At 38.4% G+C, this 20,122-nt stretch overlaps 1 protein-coding gene across 1 annotated transcript; it reads right to left on the reverse strand.

The window, feature by feature from the left end:
• Window positions 1-400: 400 nt before the first annotated feature.
• LOC148836256 (cell surface glycoprotein CD200 receptor 1-B-like) lies at window positions 401-10,683 on the reverse strand. Its single transcript, XM_088912429.1, has 4 exons — window positions 10,502-10,683; window positions 9,042-9,116; window positions 3,227-3,532; window positions 401-2,189 (listed from the first exon to the last, which is right to left on the reverse strand). Exons 1-4 carry the CDS (start codon window positions 10,563-10,565, stop codon window positions 1,879-1,881), a joined length of 756 nt encoding a protein of 251 aa, XP_088768555.1. The 5' UTR covers window positions 10,566-10,683; the 3' UTR covers window positions 401-1,878.
• Between the last annotated feature and the right edge of the window lie 9,439 nt (window positions 10,684-20,122).

Raw genomic sequence — 20,122 nt, forward strand, 5'->3', positions numbered from 1 at the left:
TGAGAGGGAGAAATTACTCCAAATGCAACCAAAAAATGCTGATCCAGACCTGGAGTTCACCAGCAGATTGTCCTGCAGAGTGTGCACCCTTAGTGGACTGAATAATGGGAATTGAATTGTTTGACTGTTTTCTGTTTTTAAATATGTTAGAAGTTGGCTTTTAACTATTGCATGTATGAAGTAAAAAAAAAAAATTCCAACTTAAAAGTTCACATAAGGCTTCAGAGCTGAACAATTAAGTTGGGCTGGAATGAAAACCGGCAGCTTGCTGGACTTCGGGACCAGGACTGTACTAGCAAATGGTAGCACATAACATATTGCAAATTAGGAAAAACTAAAGGCAGTTTTCTTTACTTGTTATTACAAAGTGTTGAACAAATTAAATTCCAGTGTCACGCAGTTCAGATCCATGTTGGTAAGGTTTACTGACACATGTGCAGATGATCACAGCAGCAGCACTTTAGGGAGTACAGTGACAAAACAGAATGAACAGTGGAGAAACAGCCTTTTGCAAGCACTTAACCATATATCTCTGGCAAACAACAAGCAGTTTCCCCCCTTTCATTCTGTTTTGTTGCTGTATACAGTATGTAGACCCCATTTCAGGTCAAAATCTTACATTCTATGGACCTCCTTAAAGAGGATTAATTGCAGTTATGGGGCCAGAGTCACCCAATGACAGCTTTGCCTTTGTGGGAAATTGCAAACCATGAAAAGAAAATAGATCTCTTGCAAGAACAGTATAATAATAATAAGATAATACGTTTGTTACGTCACAAACTGATATGGGTTTTACATTTACAGTTTGCAGCATGCAGCAGTTTCACAGGAATGCTAATTTAAATAATAAATTAAATGTGTAAAAAAGGCTAATGATACACACCTGGTTTTGCTCAGATGATTTCTCACAAAGAAGGACACTGCAAGACTAAGAACTACTAAGCTGGATAAGCTTACAGAAATGATCGTCCATGTGAGAGGGAAAGATGAGAAAGACAAACCCAGATCTAAAAGAAAATGTACTTTGTCATTGCTGCATCAACAAACATTTGGCCATTTTCTAAAAAAAAAATGTTTTATTTAATACAAGGTTGTGCCGAAGCTGGATTCTAACCTGACTAGCAATGGGTGGAAGACAGAATACACCATGGGTGGGCTGCCAGTCCACCACAGGGCACACACATGCACTCACACCAGAAGTCAATTAACCTACCAGTTTGTCTTTAGAATGTGGGAGGAAATCAGAGCACCCGGAGGAAACCCATGTGAACACTGGGAGAACCAACTCCACACAGCTAGCACGGAGGTATCGAGCGCTACACGGCAACATATGTGCTGCCCCCCCCCAAAAAAAAATGCAATTTATTTGGATATTTCAAAGTTGAATTAAGTAACTAATTGTTGATATTTTTCTTTCCTTGTGTGGAAAAAGGTAATACATTTCAGAACCTGGAAAGGTTTTGGCTATAACTCATTTTAGTTTCTTTGCAGATTTGTCTCTCAGCACCAAAAATAATAGAGTCAAAATGACTCACAGAACAAGTGACACTGATAGAAGGGTTAGGATTTGTTTCCTGTACATTTTCACTTTCTTAATCCCTTTGACAATTTCCTTGAGAAAGAATTACTCCGTAATCTCACAAATGCACTTTCCAGTGTCTAATGTACAGAATAAGAAACACAGACTAATAATAAATCTAACCCATATTAAACTCAAACACTGAGAAATTAAATTAAAGTGGTAAACTGAAAGACTTGTGACTTTACTGTACTTTGTAATTTGAGCCCTGTGACACTTGTGCTATTAAAAGTCATCTCACTCCTTTTCATCAACTTCTTGTTTGCTTCTAAACTTGCAATATACAAACTAATGACAGACTAAGCAATTCTCTTCACTGTAAAGTTTTTAGTAGCATGTGACATACTTTCAAGAAGTAGTCCGAGGGTCTTATTTACACCCTTCTTCCAAACTGGGTGCTCAACTAAACAGGACACATTCTGCAGGGATGTGTTGTCAGGGATGCTGGCCGAGCTCTCCACAGTGTACGTGTGATCTGAATTCTTGGTGGTTTTCTGGGTCCAGTTCGACACTCCAATCCAGGAAATGTTGGCAGCTGGTTTACTGTTCGCTGCTGTACAAGTGGCCATCTTCTGGATGATGTCATACACCAAATTTATCTTCGGTGGAACTTGAGGAAGAGAGGCAAGATAGCTGTCAATTCAAAACTTACCCCAGAAAATGTTCACATCTGGATATTCTGAATATATGTTCTAAAGATGAATATATTGTGACAGCCCACTGGGCTTGTTGTAGCAGGATCTTTAACATAGGGTTTAGATCACATGGTCAAGGACAATAGACACACATATAGCTATAATAGCTGTAAGGTTAAAACCAGAGCTATTCTGTTTACAGGGCAGGGAACAAAAAAAGACATCACAAACCAAACAAACACCAAAAAAAAACCTACGTTCCTCTATAAGCTACTGACTGAATGTTCTCAAAAACTCTTAGTTCTTTAGGTACCTGCTCAGCTCTTCTCCCTCAGGCTAGTAGCATGCACAGAGTATCTGCCTTCTGACCTCCAGATTGCAGACTCATCAAATGAGCAACACAGAAAGTCCATATAGGAATCTCCATTTTATCTGGACTAACTGCTTTCTCACAATATCTTATACAGTCCATTTCATTATTGTGGAAAGCTGCTTTCAAAACATAATAAATTATACTTACAATTCACTTGTGTAAGGTGAAATGAACATTTAAAAGTTCAGTCTTTCTAACTGACCACTGGAGTTTCCAGAATCCCGTTGAGCTGTTGAACTCTGAGGGCTGTTCAACATAACTACTGTACATACCACAGTGGAACTGCCTTCAAGAAGAACAGAACTTTCTTACGCCTTGAAATGCATTTAAATATGTCAGCTAAATGTCACATTTCAGGCTTTCCAAAGCAGGTGCAGAAAGCACTGCAGTGGGATGCGTGAGTTTTAGTTCCAGAATAATTTATCTTTGCATACTGAAATGTGATGGAGATGGTTGTAATGATGATAAGTATGTTCATAAACAACTGGAATCTGATCTGTGAGGAACAGTGTTATTTTTTACAAAACAAAAACTTTCAAATCATTTCTAAGTATTCCATTCCATCATAATGTCACAGTAAAACCTACAATTTGTGGAGACACTTTATTAAAATCCGTCGATTAGAGAGATTTTTCTTACCTCTAGCAGACACGTTGATCTGTGAAGCGTGCAAGCCTCCCTTATAAACTACCTCACAGTAGTAAATCCCTTCATCCTTGTACTGAAAATGAGGGATGTGCAGATATGTTCCATTCTGTCTGTTTTGTATCCTTTTTCCATCCTTACAGGAATTAACTTCTGGCTCACTGGTACTCTTTGCTATATTACACTCCTCTTTCCCTTCTTTCTTTTTCTTCCAGACAACAAACATCATGTTGTTCCAGGTCTGGTTTGTGCACATCAGATCAACACTCCTGTCCAGTTCAACAATCTCACTTCTGTGTTCTGTGTAAATAAAATGGAATTAATAACACATGACTTCAGCTACCATGGTGGCACAGTGGTTAGCTTTGCTGCCTCTCAGCACTGGGGCACTAGGAAGAGTGAACTGGGGTGCCAACTTTGTGGATTTTGAATGTTTTCCTCCTGGTGCGCTGGTCTCCTCCCACAGTCGAAAGACATACAGTACTAGTACAGTAGATTAATTGGCTTTTGGGAATATTGGACCTGGTGTGTTGCATGTGTCTGTGTGTGCCCGGGATGGACTGGTGTTCACTGTCCTTCCTTAGTAAAAACAAATTTGTGCTTAAAACACTAAATTAGGAAGACGAAAAAATGTATTTGTCTCAGTGTTTTGACTAAAAGGCAACAAGTGTTTTGTAGTATTCAATTATAATTATTTAATTTTCAGTAATTATCATATTACTGACATCAACGAAAAGTTGACAAATTATCAATATGAGAAAATATAATAGTTATTGGCAATGGTCACAGTATTAAAAGTAAGAGAGTGAAGGCTGCCTGATAAATAGCTACTTTCAAGACATATGATGGTTGTTTTTAGATTTCATTTTATTCTTGGGATGACATTTGTAATATATTTACACAGAACAAATAATATTTTTTAATATTATTATAATTGTTACAAAACACTTCTGTAACTTCTGCTCCTTAATGTTGCACTGCTTTAATCTCCTTGTCTTTTTATTAAGCAATTAGGTGTGTCTTGTCCATGTCTTTTCTCTTTTTTGTATTACAGATTCATCTTTCTCCAAGTTTTCTGTACAAAGTGAGACTCGATCTGCAGTCTTTTAGACCATTCTTCATTATTACACTGCTGTCTTGCTTTTATTCATACTAGCCAGCTTGGTAACTCACATTAAAAATCATCATAAAGGGCTTCTCTTAGTCAGGTGATCAACTGACTTGTGATGTACGTGTACTGCAGGTACTGAAGAACCATCAGATGTTTGAACAATGAATTTCTTGGATGGATTTTCCTGCTTCTTTCTTCCTATTTACAATTTCTGTGTATTTCCACGGGATCCCTGGAGTGTCAGAAAGGTGTTAAAGCTTACTGGCATCTCTGTTTGGCCACTGTAATTAGCATCATGATGAGTGGTCTTAGCACTTTTTCATGCATTGATTTATTGTGGGAATCAGGAGACCAACCTTTCTTTGAACAAGAAGGTCACTCTGTTTGGGTGCAATGGGACCTGGACATCACCAGAGCTCACTGGCCCAATCTCAGCTGTCCAATTGCTGCAAGGCATGCTGGGAGGCAAGGCTGTAGGTTGTGCTGGAGTAGTTTTGTCAGAGGAGTTAATATATTTTTGTAGTGGAATTTGCATATACAGTAATATGTAAAAACAAAAAAGCCACATTATGTAAAACTGTAAAATTCTTATCAATGAGCAGGGAAATGATCTCTCCTTGTTGTACTTTTGTTGTACAGTTTGCAATTACTGTGCATCTCATGCACTCATAATATTAATATTCTGGACTTTATCTGCACCATTACATTACTGATATTTCACTTAGTGCAGCACTAACATAAAGCTTAACATAAAGTACAGTGCTCTCCAAAAGTATTGAAAGAGTGAATGTTAAACTGGAACCTACACAATGAATACTGTACTCTTCTAGTTTTAAATCAATTCACTTCTATCCACTTGGGCTGATTAAATAAATTAACTGCATTGAACTGTTATTTTGAAAGAGCGCATATATTGGGACAATTGGCTGATAGATGTCTCTTGATGGACCGGTGTTCATTGTTGGGTTGTTAACCTTTCTATAAATCTGTTTATTCTTTGACTTCAGTGTTTCATGTCCAAAGTCAAAGTGAAAATACAAAAAATGAAAAATTTGGAATATCCTGCAGCTTTTGCAATTGATAACAGGAAAATTGTCATAGCTGTAAGGGAAAAACTTAAAACACCTGTCCCTGAAATCACCAAAAACTCCAGAATGTGGAATGAAGGTATCAAAATCAACTCTACTCTAGGCAGGTGTTCTCGAACTGTCGTACGTGGAGCGCCCCCTGGTGGTACACCAAATGACCCTGGAAATTTGTCGTGTGCACTGAAAAATTGGGAATTAAAAATTGAATAATTAAAAATTATGTACATTTTTTAACTGTAGTTTACTTAATTGGTTTCAGAAAGCTTGAGACGGGTTTTCATATTTTCTGTTTTAATAAAATTGGTTTATGTGTCAAATACGCAGTCTACGTACTTAGCTACGTTGATACAGCACGCCCTAATACTTGAGCGTTCATACTCCTCTCGAGCTTTCAGAGACGCAGCTTAGAGCCACATTCGCCAACAGAACAAGTGATCGAAAATGAATACCTCGCAAAAATCAAGTATTATGTCATGGCTGAAAGGAATAGATGCCAAGAGTACTGACGCCAGCTCCGATAGATCATGCACACCCATTGAGAACGAGGAGGATTATACATCGGCCACTAGGGTTACCATATTTGAACATCAGAAAAAGAGAACACCCTGAGAAACTTTCCTAATGGCTTATCTGGGAAGAGGGATGGGATGAAGAGGGTTTTCAAAATATCCCATGTTTTATGTTCATTGGTAAAGTAACTGTGATGATGTTTAACTGTGTGAAATGCATAAGTCCCCTCTGCTGCAATAGCAGTATCCTCTGTTTTGCTGCCAGATTTTACAAAATAATCTGTTAATTTAGTTGACAAACTCTCTCCTCGAATTGCCTTTATGTGTTTTTCTGAGTCAACATGAGCTTGCAAGTCAAGTACACCTTTATCTGTCACGGAGACAAAAGTACAAGGCTTACACACCAAACATTCAGCTTCCCAGTCTTCTCTGCCACTTTGACAACATGGAAATGTTATTTTTAGTTCTGCTGTGAATTTACACTTACATTGTGTTTGAGAGTAGGAAAATGAGAAACAAAATAGGGAGCCTTTCGAGGGAATGCTTCTGCACTGCAGAGACTGAGTAAAGACACTGATATTGATGCACAAATTCGCTCTCTCATGACATAATCATACACGTACAGGACGAAAACTGACTGATAACATAGGTTGTGAAGTGAACTAGAGAAGTTAAGAAATTCTCTCTTTTTAACTATCTTTATAACTTTTGTTAATTATTCTTCATGGTGAAAATAATGGGGTTGAAATCCCGGACGTTTCTGCATATTTGAAAATTCCCCCCAGACGGAGATATAAGGATCAAAATAGAGGACATGGCCAGGAAAATCCAGATGTATGGTAACCCTATTGGCCATGGACACTAGCTCTTGCACTGAACCTGACACAGACAGCACTGCTAGTGTTAGCAAGTGTCAGAAAATGGCTACAAGGTGGTACGATATTAATTAAATTAGTGCTCAGTACTATTTTTATTATATGTGTGTGTGAGTGTGTGAGCGTGCTCATGTTGGTCATTGAGATTTTCTTTAGTTCATATGAGAAGATGACTTGTAGATGGTACTTGGATGCTTTGATCAGGGGTGGTACTTGGTCCAAAAGGTTTGAGAACCACTGCTCTATGGGATCCAAACCTCTCTTCTCAACAAGTTGCAATATGTTCAAAACTGCAGCTAGAATACTAACTCACACTGGACCCTGGCAACATATGACTCCTACACTAGGAGTGGGTCTATAAAGTCACATACAGTATTCAATATAAGATCTTGTTACTGATTTTCAAGGCTCTAAACAATCTGGCTCCATCATACATCTCCGACCTTCTCCATGTATACACTCCCTCCCGTAGGCCCCATTCAGTTGAGGCTGGTCCTCTACTCACTGTATTCAGGACTAAATTACAGACTTTTGGTGACCGTGCCTTTTCTCTCACTGCTCCAGTGTTATGGAATGACCTTCCTCAGACTCTACAAAAGACAACTTCTTTAACTCTCTTCAAATCCAAACTGAAAATTGACATTTTTACCAAGGTCTATGTCTGATTGCCTACATCTATAAAAACCTGTATGCTCTTGTTTGTTTTTTGTTTACTTTTAATTGTACTTTTTTTGTCTTTTTCTTTATTCACAATATACAGCGTCCTTGGGTTTGGAAAGGCACTTTATAAATAAATGTTATTATTATTAAAACCACAGTTCATAGAAAACTGAGACAGTAGAACTATAATGCACACATCACATGATTTAAACCTCTTATGATAGTACTGATTGGTTGGAAACACTAAGATGAATATGTTTCATGGACATATGAGACCAAGACAGACCTCTACAAAAGCGATGGAGAAGTTAGTGTCATGATCATTATCCCTCCTCTTAAGGGCGCTCCTGCCCTTTCGTATTTCAGTTGATTACGTGCACCTGCCCCCTGTTCTGCCTCCTTATTTAAGCCTGGTGCTCTCGCTATTCCCCGCTCTTCATTGGAAGACGGTCGTCCGGAAGCCCGCCTACCAGCGGGTCCAGGAGAGACCCGACGGCGTAGGTTCATCACTGTGTCCTGACCATTTGGGGCTCGGAGCGCCTGGCCTCGTTACCTTGGTTTTATTCCCTGTCCCTGTTCTGGATCCTGTTCCGGATTTTAACCTTGTTTGTATCGTCTTGGATGGATCCCCCGGTTTTGGACTTTGGACTGCGCCCCGGATTCCCCCTTTGGACTGTCTGGATTTGTTTGCACTTACCACACCCCTCAAGCACCGGATCACTGTCGTCACACCCCCCTGTCTGTCTACCCATCTTATCCTGTTGAACCTTCCCCTGATGTCCTTCTCCACTTTCTTACTTACATCCTGAACTACGCTTCATGGGAGCCTGGACTGGCTCACATTACAGTTAGGGTGTGGAGAAAAAAAGGAACTGCAGATGCTCCAAAAAAACACTGGAGGAGTTTGGAGGAGGTAATGGAGGTAATGGAGGAGGTAATGTAATGCATAGCTCACTTATATTCATTAGGAAAATATATTAGAAAATATTATACTGTCCAGATCCATCTCCAGATTTAAATTTGATTGAGTAGTATATTACAGGCTGAAGAGAAAACTGAAGGCAAAACATGTCAAGATCAGATAAGAAGTCAAAATATCTGCAATGACTTTTACATTCTGAAATGTATTTAAAGTGAAAGTGTTCTAGTTGTTATGGTCACTGTGTTGAACAGCAAGTTTGATTTTGTTGTGATATGGTCACAAGTATGCCTGGAATTGCCAATAATAAAATAAATATTGTACTCATTTATATTGCTTATATTGATGTAATAATCACAAATACAAATTGCTATCCCAATATGTTTGGTTGGCAATGTAAATGCAAATTGTCAGTGTAAATGTAATGTGACTGTTTTCTTTCTCATTAAAACAGTCCCTATTTTTTAAATCTGAAATTACTTGATTTAGTTTCTGTTGTCATGAATTACCTTATAACATATTCTATTTTCACATTAAAATAAATTCATAAACATAACAATTTTTTCTTTTGAGGGGAAAATTCATTACATTTTACTGTATATGACTGATACTGCAAATAAAAGCATGTGAATGGAATGAAAGATTACCCATTACTCCCAATGGTTTAGTTGATGTTATGGGTGTTGACTGTAGCTTTTCTTCAGTGACATTAGCAGCATCGCCTACAAGGGAAATCAATATTAGTCAAAGCTGACCAAGTGGACATCTTCAGAATCAACAGTGAAACATGAACTAGGGGACACCAGTGAAAACTATTTGGAAGTACATTTAAAACTCACAACAGGAAGGGAAATGTATGCATTTGGTTTTAAAATGGTTAATACATAAAAACAGAGGGTGTAGATGAGGGATGAAGGTGATGTAATTAGTGGAGTACCACACAGATATTTACTAGGACCTCTGCTGTTTCCCTAATTTATATCTCTGTTATAGATTCTGGTATAGTTATTCAACTAGTCATTTTATCAGATGATACCTGATTAAGTCGAATAGCAAGCACTGTATAAGCTGCAAATGAAAATCCAAAACATTTAGCTAAAAGTCAAGACTGGTCAAACACCTGACAGATTATTTTTTATGTAGAAAAATGCAAGTTTTTCAATGAGTTTTGCAAGTACAACACAAAAACAATAAATACAAAGTGGGAAGCTTTGAGCTAAAAGAGGCTACTTATGAAAAACAAAAAGACACTTCAGGGTTTATGTTGACACATCATTTCCATTTCCCAGACAATATGGGGAAGCAATAAAAGGCAAACAAACTGTTAGGCTATATGGTCAATAGTATGTAATTCAAATTAAGGGATACCGTGTTACAATTGTACAATGCACTAGACAGGCCTCATTTAGAATTTGCTATATTTTGAATATTCTAGAGTTTTAGAATGTTAATATTTTGGTTACCAGGTTACAATAATGATGATGGTGCTCTGGAATCAGTCCAGTAAAGAGCAAACAATTGTATTAAGGGACTTTAAGGAATATCCTACACTGACTTTCTGAAATAACTGTCTTCAACAGAGGAAACTATGAGGGGAAGTCATACAAGTTTTCAAAATCATCAAAGTCACAGAAAAAGTCAAAACAGTGGACTTTACACAAAGGGTTGAGGGGAGTGTAGAACAAGTTGCCCAGGCATATTGTAAAGCTGATACCCTCTGGTTCAGGATGAGTTCCTCAGATCAATTAACTTCTCACTACCAAATGGGCTAGATGGGTCAAATGGTCCCCTCTGGTTTGTGACCATTCCTCTAAAATGTCATTGTGAAGAAACAGTAAATTTTATGGGACACTGAGCTTTGATATACATATTGATTTACTGAGATGTTTCATGCACCTCAAATACTTAAAATATACTAAGTCAAAAATGTTTTGTTAATGAGAATCCAACATAAAATAACAAAATACTTGACAGTAACATTTTAAATCCAGTTTGAAAATCACAAGTCTTTTGTGCTCTGTTTAAACTCAAAGGAACACAAAAAGTACATGAGAATTCAATATACATCTTAGATACACCTGGGATATTGAGAAAGACATGGGCTTACCATGAATCACCACACTCAGAGCTGCAAAGCAGCATAAAATCTTAATTATCCAGTTCTCTGTCATGTCTTCAACAGTCCCAAGACTTTCAGTGCTCACTAAACTGTTACAAGGCAACTGTCCGAGTCAGCCAGGCTCTCCTATATTTAGATAAATCACTGGTGATCCAGCAGAGCATTGTCTGTTCTTCTCAGATACTGAGAAACTGTCTTGAAACATTCATTTCCTGCTGCCTGGGCTATTTTTTCCACTATAAGCACGTGGTGTGATTATCAGAGTGCACAGGCTTTACAGAACTTCTCAAGCCTACTTGCTGTACGCATATACTGGGGTAATCACTTTTCCACTGTCCACTTTTCATCCAAGCTCAGCAGTCACGTTTGTTGTTACCTATATTACTGATACAGTGAATTGCTACAGTGACGTTAATATTACTAATCAGACAATTCAATTTTAGGCATTTGTAAATGGTACATAGTAGTGGAGAATGAAGTGGCAGATCAATCAGGCACTTGACTGCTAGTGTGGAAGACTAAATGAGGTGAACTCTTGAGAAGGGTCAAGACAGTGACTATGCGCAGGAGAGGTTTTCTGTTGGCACCCAAGACTGACTTCTAAACTAAATAGAATATAACCTACAATTAAATCTGTCTTTCTCTAACCCGGACGCCACAAAGTTATATCCTGGAGCCTATCTCCCTATTCTAAAATGCACCCACTAAGCAGGAGAAGCAGTCTAAACAGACAAATTCTTCACTCAGGAACACCAAGTTCCCTACAAATTACAGCATAGCTACAGTAACTCTCTTAAGTAAGATTCAAATACTTCGTTTCAATTGGGTGTTTTTGGATGTTGTCGAACGAGGAACGTTTGCCTGGCACATGCTTTAAGTTCTGTCTGCTCTTGTCTCATCTCTCTCTTGCAGTCTGTATTTCCCTCATGGTCTTCTCTTTTTTCCCTCCTTTCTCTGTCTTGATCTGATCTCATATGTCTGGACTGTTGATTGACACTTAACCATTTACCCAGAACTTAAATAACTAAGGTAAACCAGAAGATTATTTTGACCAGTATGTCTCACACTGAGCACAACTAAGTAAACATCTCTTGGTTTGAAGCTCTGGGAAGTAGAAGTGGAAGTGGAGCAACACTAGGTTACAGTAGGTATTACCCATTGTGTCTAGACTCTTAGAGACACCTTCATTTTCATCTACCTCAGCCTGTAACAATATTCAATGTGTTTTGCAAATCCCTGACCTGATCTAGAGGCAAATATTCAGCAGAAGTGTCAAATTAGAATGCTTTGGAAATCAACATTTATAAAGGTCATAAAGACATTATACAACTATGGTTTAAAGGATCCTTTTCATATCTTTGGTGAGCTGTGATAGCAAAGTTCCTAAAAAGCAGTCTGAGCTGATCGAGCAATGTGGTGTCCCAAAGGTTATGCACAAGTTAGGTAACTCCTACTTTAAAATTAAAACAGATATTGGCTAAAGAGTTCTGACCATGACCTGTCTCACAATGATAATGTTCAGTATCACAAATGTAATATTTCATTTAAGTGTAAAATTCCAACCTTTACAATTATTCATATTTGTTAGTTGAAACTTCTTGCGTGAAAAAGAGAATACAACGTTAGTTTTGTGTTCTTCAAAGTCTTAAAGTGACTCACATGGAACATGTGAGTCAAATAACCAGTAATTAGTCCATTGAGGCACAAGAAACATGATAGCAGATCAGTGAGAACTCTGAGCCTGAATGTGGTTCTTAGTCACAAACTAAGGCTGTTGTGGTGTACAAGCTAACCGCTCCATGTTTCTTCCAAATTCCACTCCTGTTAAAAGTCATCTGTTGCAAATAGTGAATTGAGTTCCTGCCTTGATACCATTTAACCTTTCAAAAGTAAAAAAATAGTCACTGCAGGAAGTTGTGGTTTTCGGCACTAAGTGCTGTTAAGGTGTAAATCATTATATTACCATCTAAACTATATGGAAACAGTTGATTATTATCTGACATAACACAGCAGAAGCTGAAAATAAACAGTGAAAGCTGTTTAATGTCAAAGTGAATGATTACTGCTTAGAGCACTTCTTTAGCTTACGATAGCATCCAGCCCTGTAGTACTTTACTGTAACTAAGACTGAGCATTGTTGATTACTTCACTAACATATGCAGGGCATTAAACTGACTGTTAATGAATTAAAATCTTTTAGATTTCCATTCCTTCAGTATTTTAATCATCAACACAGTATTGAAAGATGCAAATACATTTAAAATTCAGAGCTATTAAATAGTTGTAGCACCATCTATGCAGGACTGAACTAATAATCCATGCAATGGACTAATAACTGGTAAGTTGTGGGTTCAGATCACAGGAGGAGCATTACTGTTGTACCCTTTAGCAACACAGTTGCTTGCAGTACAGTTGCAGACTGTGCACATGAAGTCACTTTTGATAAAAGGTTGAGCCAAATTAATAATCAATGACCATTGAGTTCTTTGGCTCTTTGACTCAGACCCTCAGCTCACAAAGAAGTTACCAGAGCTCTTCATCACTGCACTGGGTGGGTTTGTGTCCCTTTGGTAAATGGTGACAGGAAATGGGTTAACTGCTGAGACCAAGAGAACAAGGTTGTATCAGTAAATGGAGTTTATAATGAAAGTTCGGGAGGGATGATAACCAAATTCAATCAGTCTCAGCTGCCAGTCATTCGCAATCACTTGTGACATCATCTCACCTAAAATACTAGAAATACTGTACACAATCCCCTTCTCTCATTGGGATACATCTTTCTGCAACTCTGTTTTTCCCTACCTTTATTAATACTGCTGTTTATTTTCACTTTGCAATGGATATTCCAGCTTGCTGTTCCAATTAATATTTTTGGATCTCAATCATAATCCACATTTTCCCTGTACCTGCAGGTGCTTCATCTGCTGCTTTGCCATCTCAGTCATTTGCTTATGAACCTCATCCAGCCTCATCCCCCAGTCCCTTTCCAAGATTCCATGCCTTTCGAAAGACTGGAATTTGCCATTGTCATTCAGTCACTATAAAAAAATCCAGCCTCACAGCCCTTCTTTTATTTCTCCTGCAAACCCAGGCTGCTCTGGACGAACACAAACCTGCTGTGACGTTTGCAGATCATGTTTCAAAGTGGATGAGACCTTTCCTGCCTTTATTAACTGGATTTAGAAAAACCCTCATCATACTCTCCTTTAACCCAAAATCTGTTCACAATATACAACTAGGAGAGTTGCAGCTTTTTACATATTAAAGGTGTCCAACAAACAAGTCCTGGGCTTCCAGTAAACTTATGCATCACCTGATGATGTCATCCAATCAGATGCAAAGAGTCTGCCTGCTGACCGACTGAGCCTCTCCTCACATTCATCGGGCCGTGCTCCGAAAAACACGCAGAAAAGTTAAAAAAGAGCCCTTGCTGCTCCTGATGCCATCACTTCAGCCCCAGCTCTGACTGACATCCTACCTTCCTCGTGACTGCATCCCATTGTATTTTCCCACCTTGCTGTCAGTTACATTTTGCACGTAAGGAACTTCTGTCTCTGCTGGGCCACCTAAACTATGCCATGCAGGCTATACCTTTTAGTTCACATCTTCTCAAACTTGCATCATTAGTATGATCCTTACCCCAGTCCTACTTTGCAATTTGAGGTAAAACTTTGGTGGTGGTGCTTCTTTTAAAAAATGGAATGAGTTGTTTTTTATGATGAATCTTCTTTCCGAAAAGTTTTTTACAGCTACAGCTCTCTCCTTCTTATCATTGCTCCTCTTTATTCAAACAGTTTCCAGCTTTCATACATGCTTCTTTTGAGGCCACAATTGGAAACAATGAATGCTTATTAAGTCATATAATGTTGCCGTTTATACTTAACAAAGAAACATCTTCTAAACTTATCATGAAATTCCTCAGTCATCTCAAAGGCTTTCTCTTAAGAATAATTTCTAATTGGTGCAGCTCACATCCCTGTATGTAATTTCAATAATATTTCTGATTTCTCTTTCATGTTTTCAAAGTTTAGGATATTATCCCTGGATTCTAACAAGATCCCCGTCCAGGTCATCCTTATTCAGATCTTGTATTCCCCTGTATCGCCCTTTCCATCACTACCTCCAGCTGATGTAAAATACTACTCTATATTTGCACCTCACACCCTCAGTTCCTACTGGACTTCCTTAAGATGTTTTCCATCCTTCCACCTCTTCTCAAATGTAAAATTAATGTAAAATAAGATCTGCGTATGACCAATTTAAGCCTTTCTACATCAGCCCTTAAGAACCTCTACTCTATTATCTTCAGCTTCTCGTCTTTCAAGGAGCAACTCCCACTGATCCTCTTTTTGCTAATGGAAAAGTCCTGTAATGTAATGTAACTGTTTTTCCTATAATCTGAATGAAGTTCTTGCAAAGTCTGGATTTACTGTTGATAAATTCTGTTTGTTCCTTTCGAATTGAAGCTGCCTCATCAGCAGCTCATCAACACATTCCAGGTTTACGGCCGATCGCCCACATCAATAAAAACCTGTATGCTCTTGTTTATTTATTTCTTTGGTTACTTTTAATTGTACTTTTTTTGTCTTTTTCTTTACTCACAATGTACAGCATCTTTGAGTTTGGAAATTTGCTTTATAGATAAAAGTTATTATTATTAAAACCAAAGTTCCTAGAAAAGTAAGACAGCAGAAGGATATATCACATGATTTAAACCTATCACGGTAGTACTGATTGGTTGGAAACACTAAGACAAAACATTGGAATAATGTTTCATGGACATATGAGACCAAGATAGACCTCTACCAAAGTGATGGAGAAGTTAGGGTGTGGAGAAAAAAGAATTGCAAATCTTCCAAAAACACTGGCTCATCTGAGAGGCATGGAGGAGATAATGTCATACATGGCTCACTTGAGCTAAAAAACATTATATTATATATTATCAGAAAAAATGTTAGAATGCCTTAGACTGGCCAAGCCGATCTCCAGATTAAAATCCAATTGAGCAGCATTTTACAGCAGAAGAGAAAATTAAAGGAAGAAGATGCCAAGAACAGACAAGACGTCAAAGTTTCTGCAGTGACTTTTAATTTCTGAAATGCATTTAAAGTGAACGTTTTCTAGATGTTATGGTTACTGTGTCGAACACCAACTATGATTTTGTTGTAAGATGGTCACGTTTGCCTGGAATTGGCAAAATAATACATATATTGTACTCATTCATATGGATCTCATAATCACAAATACAAATTGCTATCCCAATATGTTCAGCAGGTATTGTAAATGCAAATGGTTGGTGTATGTGACTCTCTTTTCGTTCTCAGTAAAACAGTCCCTTATTTTTTTACTATTTTACCTGCAATTATTTCATTTTATTTTCATTGTCTTTGTTACGTTCCAGTGTGTGGTCCATGTGTGTTTTTGTCGCTATGTTCCACACTTCCTGACTTTGATTGTTCTCCCTCCCCACTGGTCCATCATTACACCATTGTTTCCGTATTACATCATCATCAATCAGCTTCTCGGCCAACCAGAAGTCAGCTTATTCAATATTTAACTTGGAGGTTTTCAGAATGAAGGGCCCTTTCGCTTGACTTTGGTTCTGCTCGGCTCAGCTTCATTTCACTTTCGTTTTGCTTCGGCTTCGCTTCTCCATTTTCGTTCGTTTCGCTTTGTGTGTGTGTGTTTTCGTACAGCTTCGGCTTTGTTGTTTTATATTTGTCTCCTTGTACGTTTGTTTGTTTGTATTTTCCTTTATTTCGCCATTACCTTGCCCAAACGTGTTATATCAACCTCTGTGCTCCTTTGTATCCTATTCCTTGTGTCTTCTTTTGTTTTCACTTATTTGTATTCATAGTCACTTGTGTATTTGTGTGAACTTTTGTGTTAAGGGTTAGTTTAGGTTGTTGGGTACATTGTACACACGTAGTTGATCTTTGTATTAGTAACACTAGTTTAGGGCGGGTGAGTGCCTTTTGTCTTGTATGGTTTTGAGTAGTTACTGAAGGTTTAGCTAGGGTGTTAGAAGACACAGAAGACCGAATGCTTCGGGTTTTGTTTTGTAGTTAGATCAGCTTCCCCTCATTTTATTAGCCAGCTCCATTTTGTTTGTTATTTTCTTCTCTTTGCACCACTCTAGTTCCCTTTCCCTGTGTGTTATTGTGTCCTATTACGTACCACTCACGTATTCACTTTAAAATAAATCCTTTTTGCACCAAACTTGTTGTCACGCTTGCTAAGTCCTCACCAGAAATCCACCTGCATCCAAATCCATCCTAAATGTTACACCCCTTTACCCCTAGAAACTTGGGGTCTCAACAGTCTTGCTTTCTGTTTTTTTGTTTCTATGATGCCTCATTTAATATAAGCATTTGTAAGATTTTAGGATTTACTGTATTGTCTTTTGGTTCATAGTAACCAAATAAATTACTCTATAGCAGATTGGATTTTCTCATAGGAAAAATAAGTTTATACTCTTATAAAGTAAAGTACTCTACTCTCTCTTCTACTGTGTGTACCTGATTCTGTAAAGAACAATATATGAATGGAATTAAATTATTCCCAAAAGTTTAGTCATAGTTAAATACATCGACTGAGGCTTTCCTCCAATGACACACAAAAAATTTACTGAAATGGAAACCAGGAGATGTAGATAAAGGAAAAAGATAAATGAAGAATGCTCAAATTGGGGTGAGGGATATGTACCACAGGGATATGTACTAAGACCTCTGCTAATTCCTAATGTATGCCAAAGATATGGATTTTGATATGGATATGGATAGTTATTAAACTAGTCAACTTTTCAGATGACACCTGATTAAGAGGATTTGCATATACCATAGAAGCAGCAAATGAAAATATTTTTTTTAGATAAAATTCAAGACTGGTCTAACACCTGACAGATTATTATTAGTATAGACAAATGCACTTAGTTCTGTAGGTAGTGTAATGGAAAGTTACTGAGAAAAGGTGTTTTATCCTAAAAATGTTGTTTACGGACAGAGCTGTGCTGCAGAAGCAGCTGGATACTTAGAACAAAGTGTGATAGCACCCAACTCGTCAAGGGCACGGGATGTTTTAATAATGTTTATCTCTGCTGCTTGAAGAAGGGAGTATGAGAAACTATTTGAATAACTGCTCTTCTTTGCTTAAAGCAGAAACCTATAAGGAATGGAAAATTACTGCTTTGCCTGTCCTTGAAGTGTTGCATTAGCTTAAAAAAGATATAAAACAAGGGCTCTCCCTGCTTGCTTTTGAATCAGCTTTCACTTCTCTGCACAGACGGGCGATGGCTTTTTCCCATATTGCAATATGAATAAATACCTTACTGAGTGAATGAGAATACCTCTCCTGGCTCTTCTTCGATAAAATTCCACAACAGTAGAAAGCACAAACTTTAAAAACAAATGGGGAAGCTTAGAGCGAGAAGAGGATCTAAGTGTGTGTTTGAGTGTTTATGTTGACACATCATTTAGATCTCTCAGACAACGTGGGGAAGCTTACCACAAATCACCAGGTTCAAAGTTGCAGAGAAGCATAAAACCTTAAAACACCAGTTCTCTGTCATGTCTTTGAATGTCCTGAGACTTCCAGTGCTTAATAAACTGTTACAACAATCCTTAACAACAACTATAGCTATACAACTATACTTAATAAACTGTTACAACTATCAAGGCTCTTCAGCTCTCCTACATTTGGACAAACCTCTTCAGATCCAGAAGAGCATTGTCTGTTCTCAGATACTGAGAAACTGGTTTGACACATTCACTTCCTGCTGCCTGGGCTACTGTCACCACATGGTGTGATTATCAGAGTGAACTGACTTTACTGAACTTCTCATGCCTACTTCCATAGACTGGGGTAAACACTTTTTCCACAGGCCACTTTTCATCCAAGCTCAGCGGTTGCCTTTGTTGTCACTTATGATTTCAACCAATATTACAGTGCATTGCTATACTACTGTCAATATTTGCAATCAGATAATTCATTGTTAGGTATTTGCAATTTGTACATATTGCCCTGCACATTACAATGCACTAACGTAGTGAGGCACCGTACAGTGTGATCAGTATTTCATTGACACCTCCTTCCAGGCATCCTACCTGATTATCCTGGAGAAGCTGGGACAGTGCTCTGTGCCTCCTGATCATTAACAGTTATTTGGTTTGAAAGATGCCTGTCTCCCCTTTACTCCTTCCCTGTTGTGATCACCTTGAGACCCTGGCCCCTTATTCAAACCCTAGAGTTCTGGTCTGAGAGGGGATATATAAGCTTTGGCCACTGAAGAGTAGATTTCAGAGGCTGGAGCAAGGAGACATGGGGGCTCTTTTCTTTTTCTATCCTGTATTTTTGTAGAGCTTATCCAGGGAGTACAAAAGAACAAGTTGTGTAGGACTCTGGAGACTGAAAAGGATGTTACAGACAACCGAAGAACTGTGCTGTCTTTCTTCCTCAGGGAGACAGAAGGAAGCATACCTAGATAACAAGACTGAACAGATTTGGAAATGGTGAAACACGTTGGATTTTCTTTTATAGGACATGATATAGAACAGAACAGATAGGACTATGTAGCATATAAGAATTTCTCCTTGAAACTTTTTTGTTAAACTCAGGTCAAAGACCAAGAGATGTGGGTATCTACCACAAAAGGTGAAGACTTTGCTGAGCCAAGGCTCAGAAGTCTTTGTAAAATGTGTGCTGTACACTGCCCATAGAGATAGGTGTCTGCTATGGTTCAGGAGATACCAGAAGGTACCAGAGTCCTAGCCTGTGGCTGCTATGGCAGTGAGGACACTACAGAACCTAGACACTGACAGAGGTTGGTGTGCATCTGTCACACCAACACAGATATTGTAAAACTGACACAAAATTGAAGGGTATCCTGGCACTGATACTACCCATAAGGGACTTAGTAGCAGTAGAACTCCTATTCCCATAAGGCATCTGTCCATACCATGATGACCTAAGTCCATGTGACAGGCCAGGGCTGAGACAGTGACAAAACAGTGAGTGGAGCTGGTACAGGGGACTGGTCAAGGGTGGTGTAGCTTGGGCGGACTGGTCTCTGGGCTTTGGGAACTGCAAATAATATGGGTCAGAGACCCTCAGTCGAGCTATTATTTAGATGGAATGTGTCAAAAACAATAACAAGGCAGGTAAAAAGTCCAAAAGGCTCTCATTTAGTGTATTACTATGGAAGAGAGGCCCGGAGGGGGGCCATATACAGCACTACTCTCAGAGGAGAGTACATGAAAAGGGGAATTAGCTCCAATGGTAGAGCAGAAAATTTGCCCAGTGGTCTGAAAGGGGTGTGGTGACATTGGGGATCCACTTGCAGCAAAGACCCTTAAGTGTGTGCTGCCCAACTTGGACTCACAATAAATACACGTCCCTTGTGTTTCTTGTGTTTTTTTGTTGTTGTCTGTAGAGAGCGATAATCTCTCTTAAACTTTTGTCATAGGAAATTGGAAAATCTGGAACTTGTTAGGAGCAAATACAACCTTCCAATACTAACTGTATTTGAAAGCATCATTTCTGGTGATGAGAAAATTTGTTCAAGATGTTTTAAAAGCCTTTAAGAGTTATATAGAGTACTGTAAACGCCAGAAG

The sequence above is a fragment of the Atractosteus spatula genome, chromosome 4, assembly GCF_055471065.1.
Source record: "Atractosteus spatula isolate fAtrSpa1 chromosome 4, fAtrSpa1.hap1, whole genome shotgun sequence".
Lineage (NCBI taxonomy): Eukaryota > Metazoa > Chordata > Actinopteri > Semionotiformes > Lepisosteidae > Atractosteus > Atractosteus spatula.

Coding starts and splice junctions, on each gene's coding strand:
- LOC148836256 (XM_088912429.1), bottom strand. CDS start 10,565: ATGACAGAGAACTGGATAATTAAGATTTTATGCTGCTTTGCAGCTCTG. Junction 9,117..10,501: donor TCTGAGTGTGGTGATTCATG/GTAAGCCCATGT, acceptor TTTCCCTTGTAG/GCGATGCTGCTAATGTCACT. Junction 3,533..9,041: donor TAAACCATTGGGAGTAATGG/GTAATCTTTCAT, acceptor TTATTTACACAG/AACACAGAAGTGAGATTGTT.